Here is a 9,950-nt window from a genome sequence, read left to right as displayed (position 1 = left end):
AGGAAAAGGCAAAGAAATTAGCTGTCCCCCATCATCATGAACCTCCATGGCTGCACATTGCGATGTGCGGGTGCTGGACACCAGGTGGGTGACCCAAGGGATTTTAAGTGTTGCGGTGCTCAGGGAAGCCCAGAAGGTGTATAGGTGTTAGGAGTTGTTTGGCTTAGGTTAGTGATCAGGATGGATTCATGGTGGATGGTCAGAGGAGCTAAAGCTCTGAAAAGGCAACATCAAAGATTTCCCTTCTGCTCTCTTTGGTTAATGATTTTAGCTCTTAATTATGATTTTCTAAAATACTAGCATGTACTTATTACATGCCAGGCATTATTCTAAGGACATTTCATACTTTAACCCATTTGATGCTCACAACACCCTTATGAGTTGGTAGTAGTAATGAGATCCCCATTTCACAGGAGAACAAACTAATGCACAGAGACACATTAGATAATTTCCAGCATCGCAGCATACACAGGGAGCCCGGGTTCAAATCCAGACAGGTGACATCAGAGCGCACTCATTAGTCATTCATTCATTCAGCCTCTACCCTTTGAATGGCTGCCACGTGCTGGGTATTACTGAACGGACTGGAGATTCAGTGGTGAAGGAAGCAGACATAAACACCAGCCCTTACAGGGGTCTGTGGGCTACACTGGTGATAAGGGCAGGCAGAGCGAGGATGGGTTAACATTGCAGAAATGAGGCAGGGTGCTTGTTGCTTGGTACATGTATGCATCCTTCTCCAAGCTGGGCTACCTTGATGTCAGCTGATCTAGGACATCACAACAGTCACAAAGAGGAAGTTCTACTCACTGCAGGGGGGTGAGTAGGCTTGGCTCTTACTCCAGGTTCATTTCCCCTTAGAGTCCTGCCAGTTTCACTTTCCACTTTCAGTTCTTCTTTCTTCAAACCAGCTGTGGGAAAACAAGGCAAAGGAACTAGGTAATGCTTCCATATAAAGGTCTCCTTAGCATCTCCCTGAGGCAGAGGAGGAAGATTTCTGAAGAGCACAGTGGCCTGAGCTGCAGCCTTTCAGAACAGCTGAGAAGCACCCCGTGATCATGAGGTAAAGATTCTCCTGCTCTGATCGTGTTGAAAATGTTCAGTCAATCTCGCTGTGGAATGTGAATCCTATACAGTCATGCTCCTGAAACACGAGTTCCCGATTTGTTTTGCTTTAGTGTTTGCGTGTAGTCTTGCTGCGCAGCTGTCTGTGGGTGTGTGTTCGTCTTACCGAAGCTGGCTGCTTTATTTCTGTGATTTTCTGCCCCACACAGTCAGGCTTCATCAGGGCATCTCTCCAGGGAAGCTGAGGGCTGAGGTCCAGAGGAGGGAGGGAGTGGGGGAAGGGCAGAGGGAGAGATGCTTACTCAGGCAGGTGCTTCATTTAAAGATGGATCTGGGGGAATTGCTCCAGTAGACTCTCTTTTGTTTCTTATTTGAAAGGATTAAGTGGGGGCTTTGAATAGGACTCTTATTGAACAAAGGATCTCTTTTTGGCAGATATTGTTAAAATGTACTCCCGATAGCAACTCCAGCTCCTGCTAAGCTAGATTTTACTTTTCATGTGCTCACTCATCTCAGATTGGTATTAGGGCTGCTAAAATGTATTCATTCACTCACCAGAAATATATTTTACCCCAAAATGCTACTGACTGGCTATAGTTCTTCTCTCTGAAGTATGAGTTGGAGGTAGGGTGCTTGGAGAAAATAGCCCCACCTCCAAAATGCACTAAGATTGCCCGGGAAGGAGGAAGGGTAGGGAGGGAGACTTCTGTTTTCTCCAGCGTGAGTGTAGGGTGGCCAAACTAGATGCCTAAGTGTCAGTCCTGGGAGCTCCAGAATCCAGAGGCGCCCAGCCCAGCCCTTACTTCCTAGAGTAAGTACGTAAGCCCTCCTTCTGTAAGTTTCCTACTCTCTCCTCTTGAAATGATACTTTTCCTGCTCCTCTGCCTGTCTGTCTGATAGGAAAGAGAAAGATTTGATCTATTTCCAGATGTCTGTGTGAGAGTAACTCAGAATATTTAGAAATATTTCTTAGAAATTTAGTGTGGCCTCTCTTACAGTCTTCCTCTTAAGAACACAGACCCATCAGTGTCTCTCCTAATTGTGTGCTCCCTTAGCTATGGGCACTGTCACCAGGCACTGGCCCTGTGCTCTAAGTAGTGGTTCTCTAATTTAAGCATGCATAAGATTCCTCTGGAGGGCTTGCTAATGGCCATTCCTGGGCTCAAACCCCCAACCTCAGATTCTGATTTGGTAGTCCTGTGTTGAGGCCCAAATATGCGTATTTCTAACTGCTCTAAGACAATGTGACAGGATTAGCTCTGAGCCGGGTAAACACCACCACTGTGGCTTCATCCAGACCAGAAGCAGGGGAAGAAAGTGTTGTGTGTATACACTTGGTGCTTCTAGAGGTATCGGGAGCATAGTTCTCACAAGTCTTCACCCAGGAAGCAAGTATCTGGAACCGGCTTCTGATTCACCGGTAGAAATAAAAGCCTATAATCACACAGTGAAATTGGATGCTTTGGAATGGGCACTCAAAAGGGACTTTATGTAAGTGTGTATAGTAAGTGCTTCTATCCTGCACATGCATAATTGACCATATGCTTTATATGTTGGTAATAATTTCAACTGTATTCACTCTGTTTCTTTTATAAAGTGAGAAAGTTTGCTAACAAGCTTAGTACTAAGGGAATCTTCCTAAAACCTTACCGAGAAGGAAAATAGATCAGGTCGGACATGAACTTTTCAAGGAGAGGCTGCTATCACTACAGTGCCACGTACCACACCAGGCACTCTCCTGAGCTCACACCAATATACATGTGCACACACATACACATGCACACACCACACCACCATATTACAAGAGGCTCGGACATCCTGGCTCTTCACTGAGACCTGTCCAGGGCTTTGAAAAGACAGAGGGTCCCCCCCAAATAGAAACTTCTACCCATTTTCCTTCATCTTTATATTTATTCTCCTGGGGGTAGGTAGTTACGTCTCCATCTGATTCAAGTAACAAAAATGAACAGGGACTGATTTAAAGTTCCTGGAAGGGCTCACAGGCCCCACACACAAGACTAGGGACACCCCAGGATGGCCAGAACAGGACAGTGGAGAGCTTGGGGGCCGCAGATGTGCACATGTGTATCCAGTCACAGTCTCTCCAGTGTGTGCTGCAGATCGTGGCCACCATGACACCTCCAGTGTGCATGACGTACTCCCTCTCAGTTCCGTTTCCAGCTGCCACTTGAGTTTGGGTGCCCATCCCTGATCTAGTCATCAAATTGGGGGGGTGGGAGAGGGTGTCAAAAGTGAAAGGAAAAAATGGAGGAATAGAATCTTCCATTTGGACAATATTTCAACAGTGGTCTTTGCCACGTTACATGACTTCCCAGATATCTACTGCTTGTCTATGTCAGAATTCATAACATTTACAATATCAGCTACTCATAAAGGGCTAATTAACATATAACCTGAAGGAAAAAAATTGAGTGAGAAAGAGCAACTTTTCAGGGACTCCAATACATAGGCAATGCAGAGAAATGATTTGGGAAACTTGATGATTTTTAACCTTCTCATCTCTGCAGTGACTTAAGATAGGGTTTTAGGATGGAGAGTAATTTTATCTTATTTTTATTTTATTTATTTTATTTTATTTTATTCCATTCCATTCCATTTTAAAGAACTAACACTGAAGGGAATGGAAAGTCTTTCCAGAAGAGTTACATGAGTACCTTAAGGGAAAAAGAACATTTCCCATAACAATAGATGCTTGCTGTCTTGTGAGCCTTCTCCCAGAACTGCACTTCTAACACTGTGTGTGAAGGCAAGCCACACGAGAGGAAAAATAAAATTTCAAAAGATAATTAAAACAACAAATGCAAAATTTTTAATAGACCAACACAATGAGAGATGTTAAGAATAGAAATAGCCAGTCTAAGAAAGAGAGGTGGGGGTGTAGGGGGAAAATGATTATATTTTATTCCAAAATAGAAGTGTAAAGCAGTGCTAGCATATATAATAATAATAAGGGGTAGAATAATACAAAAGCAGAGGAAGGAAGGAAGAATTTAGAATTGCTGAGATACAATTTAAATGGTTAAAATGGAAAAGTGCAGATAAAATGAGGACAGAGAATGACAAATTAATAAAAAGACAAAGCCAATAGGATAAAAAAAAAAGAGTTTGGATAAACAGAGAAAATTAATTAAGGATATATGGAAAGCTCAAATAATAAGACAGGCTATAGGAAGGAATAGTGCTAAAAAGGACAGATGAAGGAGAATGAAGAAACTAAAACTATAGAGGACAAAATGCAGTTGAACTTCAGAGGGATAGTCAGATTAAAGTCAAGCAGGCAAAACCTTAAAAAAAATAGGCCATTCTAAAGCTAACATCTCCAAAACATGGAAGTAAATGCTAGAAGATGAACAGAAACGTAAAGTAATCAAACAGCCTTTCTTCTTCAAAACTGTGTCAGGTCCTCCGTGGGCTGGAATCCCTTCCCCCAGGTTTGGCCTCAGACAGCTGAGGCCCAGTGCTACCTGACAGGAACCTTCTCGTTCAGGGACACCCAGCCCCGGGCTCACAGCGCGCGCCCCCACACTGCCCTCTCCCTAATTCTTCTGCTGCCCAGTCACCCAACCCCTGAGTCCCTGTGCATTTAACACATAGGCCAAAATACAGAAAGAAACAAACAGGATATGTTGTTCTCTTTTGAAGGGGGTGAACACTCTTGGAGAGGAGGAGAATTGTATCTGCTCTGCTCCCTGAGAACCTGTGCTTTGTCTCACCATGTCCATCTCTCTGTTTTGCCCTCCAGCGAGAACACTAGGAACACCTTGGAGAGCCATCTGCGCCAACTAAAATGCCATTTCACCTGGAACTTGGTGGAGGGAGGAGAGTCCTTGGATGACTTTGAAGATGAGGTGTGTAATGAGACTGAGTTCCAGAACAACGAATTCAAAGCCACAGTGTTCAACATACTGGCCTATGTAAAACACTGCAGAGGCAACGACCAGGCCGCCCTGGGGTGCCTACGGCAAGCGGAGGCGCTGATCCAGCGAGAGCACGCGGAGCAGGCAGCCATCAGAAGTCTGGTCACCTGGGGGAACTCTGCCTGGGTCTACTACCACCTGGGCAGATTCGCAGATGCTCAGATGTATGTGGACAAGGTGCTACAGGTATGTGAGGAGTTCCGCAGCCCCTACAGAATCGAGAGTCCCGAGATGGACTGTGAGGAGGGGTGGGCCCGGTTACTGTGTGGAGGAAAGCACAACGAGAGGGCCAAGGTGTGCTTCGAGAAGGCTCTGGAAAGGAATCCCCAGAATCCGGAATTCACCTCTGGCCTGGCCATCGCCAGCTACCGTCTGGACACCTGGCCACTGCCTCAGAATCCTGTTGACTCTCTGAGGCAGGCCATCCGGCTGAATCCTGACAACCGGTATGCAAAAGTTCTCTTGGCTCTGAAACTTCAGAGGATGAAGGAAGAAGGTGAAGGAGAAAGGCTCGTGGAGGAAGCTTTGGAGGACGCCCCGTGTGCAACCGATGTGCTTTGTGGAGCAGCAAAGCTGTATCAAAGAAAAGGAGCCCTGGACAGAGCTATCGAACTGCTTAGGAAGGCTCTAGAAGGCATGCCCAACAACACTTACCTGCATTACTACACTGGGTGCTGCTACAGGACAAAAGTCCTCGAAATTCTACAGGACACAGGAAAGAATGACATGTATGGGAGAAGAAAGAAGTTACAGGAAGCCATTGAACAAGCTATGTATCATTTGAAGAGAGTGGAAGAGGCCAATACAAAGCTCCCCTGTGTGGGCTCCTACCTGGCCTGCCTCTACGCACAAGCAGGTCAGTATGATGAAGCAGAGCATTACTTCCAAAAAGAATTCTGCAAAGAGCTTTCTCCTGGAGCCAAACAAGTCCTCCATCTGCGCTATGGCAACTTCCAGCTCTACCAGCGGAAGAGTGAGAACACGGCCATCCACCATTTCATACAGGGTGTGAAAATAAACCAGGACTCAAAGGAGAGAGAAAAGATGAAAAACAAGCTGCAAAAAATTGCCAGTGTCAGGCTTTCTAAAGACGGGGCCGATTCTGTCGCTTTGCACCTCTTGGAGTTTCTTCAGGAGCAGGATGCAGAGATGCGGCCAGCAGAGGAAAAGTCTGAGAGGTGTTTGGACTCTGGAAGCCTCCTTCCTCCAGCATCATCCCCTGAAGAATGAGGAATCAGTATATGGTGCCTGTGGGACTGGGGCGGGAAGGGAAGGGGAAACCCCTCCACCAAGTTTATGTTCAAGATATTTCTCAACTGGTATGGCATAGGCATGGACGTGCCACTGGCCACCAGTCTGGACCAGGTTTACAGAGGGACCCACTGGGCGGAGTGTTGACACATGAATCACTCAGGCTGTTCTGAGACAGGGATTAGATTGGAGTAGGGGTGATCCTGAGATTTGGTAAGGGAGCTACTTCCAAACACCTCCTTCGAGCACTATGCATTGTGACATTCTCTTATTCAGCCTCCCTGGGGTGATGCTTTGGGTTTGTCTCTATGTTTATATAAAGCAGCCAGATCTCTCATATCTGTAACACTGCAGTCCATTTTTTGCAATGTTTTTCCATGCTTAGAGTCATTTTAGATCCTATATGGTTTGGACCTGCATAGACACCAATGTACTGGGTCCATTCAAAGGCTGGGGGACCAAGACCCACATAAGGCTCAGTGTCTCCCCTCCCTCACTTCTGCCTCCTTCCCCAGACAGTCCTCCATCTAGACTTTCCTATACAACCTGAGTTCAATTATCCCATTAACTGAGGTGGGAACATAGTTTGAAGAAAAGAGAGCAGAGAACAGGTTGAATTCTGAAGGAACATGGGATCAGGCAATCACAGTGCAAGGGTTTGGGGAGGCATGTGGGAAGATTTTGCCTCCATTCCACCCTCCCTGTAACACAGCGTGTGAAGAATAAAAAAGGGGGTTGTGCACAAATGCTTGAAATCAAAATAATACATTTCTCTAAAATGTGTGTGAAAAAATAAATGTCACACCAGTAGGCACAGGGATCAAGTAGGCAAAAGAGAGAAAGGGAGAATGCTGATTTGTCAGTGTAGACTATAATCCTGTGGAGAAAATTTTTATTTTCTTGGCCATTATTCATAAAATTTCCTTGTAAGATGAAGCCATGCTTTGTTCAAAAGTGCTTGGATAAGCCCAGGTTCAAAGGTGATAGGAAAGTAGCAGAACAAAAGTCTCCTTTAGAAGCTAAGGACCTAGAGGAAGGTCTTGTGAAATGACATCAGTAATGGAGGGGTTTTCCCCTAATTAGGCATTTTTATATTAGGGGATATAAAACTGCTCTTCACCCTAAAAATCTTCAAGAAAACCACAAAATTCATGACTTGCTTGGGGTGATTGGGGTTTTCTAGGTAAATACTGAGTGGACCATGACATCAGGGTCGGTGTGAACCAAAACAAAGTCAGATGACCCAGCATTAGACTATCATTCACCTTCTTGGCTGCAAACTATTTTCCTGATCCGATTAATTTAAATTTAAATGGTGGTTACCAGGGCTCTGGGTTCAGGGAATAGGAGAGATGTTTAAGGGTACAAACTTATAACTGATCAATAAGTAAGTCCTGGAGATCTAATATATAGTATAGTGAATATAGACAACAATATTGTATTATAATCATCAAACTTGTTAAGAGGCTAGATCTTGATGACTCATACCACAGAAAAAAAATGATAAATATATGACATGATAGAGGTGATAACTCTTGCCATAATCATATTACTGTATATAAATGTATCAAATCAACCTTAAATTTATAGTTATACATTAACTATATTTCAATAGATTTAAGGATATATTAACGTTTTGATTAAGAAATGAAAACATTATATATACTTCAAGGGTTTTTTTAATGAAAAATTGCAACTTTGGGTGATGGGCATTGAGGAGGGCACTTGTTGGGATGAGCACTGGGTGTTGTATGTAAGCGATGAATCATGGGAATCTATTCCCAAATGAGGAGCACACTGTATACACTGTATATTAGCCAACTTGACAATAAATTATGTTTAAAAAATCACAACTACTATAACAACATTTTTCATGTTATCTTCTGTATTAAACATAATGTTGTGAGGCACCTGGGTGGCTCAGTCGGTTAAGTCTCTGACTCTTGATTTCAGGTCATGATCTCATAGTTGTGGGATGAAGCCCCATCTGAGCTGAGCATAGAGCCTGCTTGGGATTTTCTCTCTCTCCCCCCCTCCCTTTCTCTCTCTGCCCCTCCTCGACTAGTGCTCACTCATGAGCTTGAGCTCTCTCTCAAAATAAATAAATTATAAAAAAAACCAATAGCATTGTGTGCACTTGAGAGCACTGATATGCATAGCATCAATTTGTGAATACAGCCATAGATTTAATTAATAAATAACTTAGAGGTGATGGAATATAAAGGGGGCGGGTTCTGGGGTTTTTTGAAATTTGCTGTACCTTATGTCTTCCACACCCAGCTACTGATTAATGGAATGTCATACAGGTTATGAACTTTATACAACCCAGACTGGTCTAAGATTCTAATCACTGAATAGCACAGACTTTTTTCCCCTTCAGCCTTAAGAATCCAGGACTTCAACTTACACACTGATACCCACCACCATGCACCCTCGTGACCACAAACAGCCCGCCCCCACTCTGACAGCATGTGGTCTCCTTCTTCTCTTTCTGTTACACCTTGTTGACACGGTGTGCTGCCACCTGCATTCTCTCTCCTCTTCCAACCTCCATTACGGGAAATGACAAAGTGTCATCCATTCTCTTTTATGCCCCATCCTGGAGGCAATCTAAATGCTCTTGAGAGGTTTTCCTATTAATTAAAGAATAGAAGGAGACAAAAGGCCCCAAAGTCTCTCTAATTTTCCAAGAGGCCTCTAGTGGAAAATACAACTCACACCAGCTGCAACAGTAAACTCATTCCGTTGGACTGAATTGGACAAGCATACATCTCAGAAAAAGGTTTAGCTTCCTTATTATTGGATCTGGTGCCTGGGGAGGAAGGGCAGGGCTGCTCTGAGTGGAAGGTAAGATGGGCTGACCTTGAGAGAGGACCACTGGCACCTGTGGGGTGCTAAAGAAGGTACACCAGGTGCACACCATTTTGTCCAGGCAAGTGATGCCAGCAAAACCCATGCCTGGAACAGGATCCCGAGAGAACAAAGGTGGAAAGAACAGGGAAGAGATACATGATGTGTTACACTCAATTATTATTCGAGGACTTAACGCTGACAGAAATGTATAGAAAACAATAAACAATAGCTCAGGTTTCCTGAAATCTCGCTATCCAGGGACAACAAATAGAGCCATGTTGTTTGGAATGAGTCATAACTCCCTGGCTCTTAGCCATATTTCTCAGTGCGGGACCCATGATTCCCCTCGGATATCCACCCAGCTAATGCCATGAGGCATCTCGTGAGTGTCGAGGAACAAGTCTAACAGAATTTTCTGTTCATGTCTGTTACTTGTATTGCTTCCACACCTACACGCAGTAATGTCCTCTGCTTACAAAACTGCTTCAATATATCTCCTCTGGCTGTCACCTTGAAAGCTCCCTGGAACCCTGTGTTAGTGCCTCTGAAGGAGAAAGGAGAATTCTTCTCACCTGCCTGGGTGCTAAGCAATACTGAGTATTTCTAAAGTCCTCAGTGGAAGGTTCATCAGTTTCTGCTCATAGCCCCTTTTTCCATAGAGCTGAGAGACAGTCCCCAGGGGCAGCAGACCTTGCATCATGGTCCATTTTTATCTTATTTCCTACCTCATGTCAACAAGTTTTCACAGCCTGTGTCCAGTGCAACTAGAAACATTGGAAGCATCCAAATCCTGACGATAAACTCAGGTAAAATTGTAAGGTCCCTGCCATGTGCATAATTGAC

General features: G+C 44.3%; 1 protein-coding gene across 1 annotated transcript; it reads left to right on the top strand.

Moving 5' to 3' along the window:
• Positions 1-875: 875 nt before the first annotated feature.
• IFIT2 (interferon induced protein with tetratricopeptide repeats 2) lies at positions 876-7,000 on the top strand. Its single transcript, XM_029931673.1, has 2 exons — positions 876-1,063; positions 4,829-7,000. The coding sequence occupies exons 1-2, from the start codon at positions 1,059-1,061 to the stop codon at positions 6,231-6,233; spliced, it is 1,410 nt and encodes a 469-aa protein (XP_029787533.1). The 5' UTR covers positions 876-1,058; the 3' UTR covers positions 6,234-7,000.
• The last annotated feature ends 2,950 nt before the right edge of the window (positions 7,001-9,950 follow it).

Source organism: Suricata suricatta, chromosome 2 (assembly GCF_006229205.1).
Source record: "Suricata suricatta isolate VVHF042 chromosome 2, meerkat_22Aug2017_6uvM2_HiC, whole genome shotgun sequence".
Taxonomy (NCBI): Eukaryota; Metazoa; Chordata; class Mammalia; order Carnivora; family Herpestidae; genus Suricata; species Suricata suricatta.
Note: the sequence above shows the minus strand (reverse complement) of the source record. Positions and strands in the feature narration are given on the sequence as shown.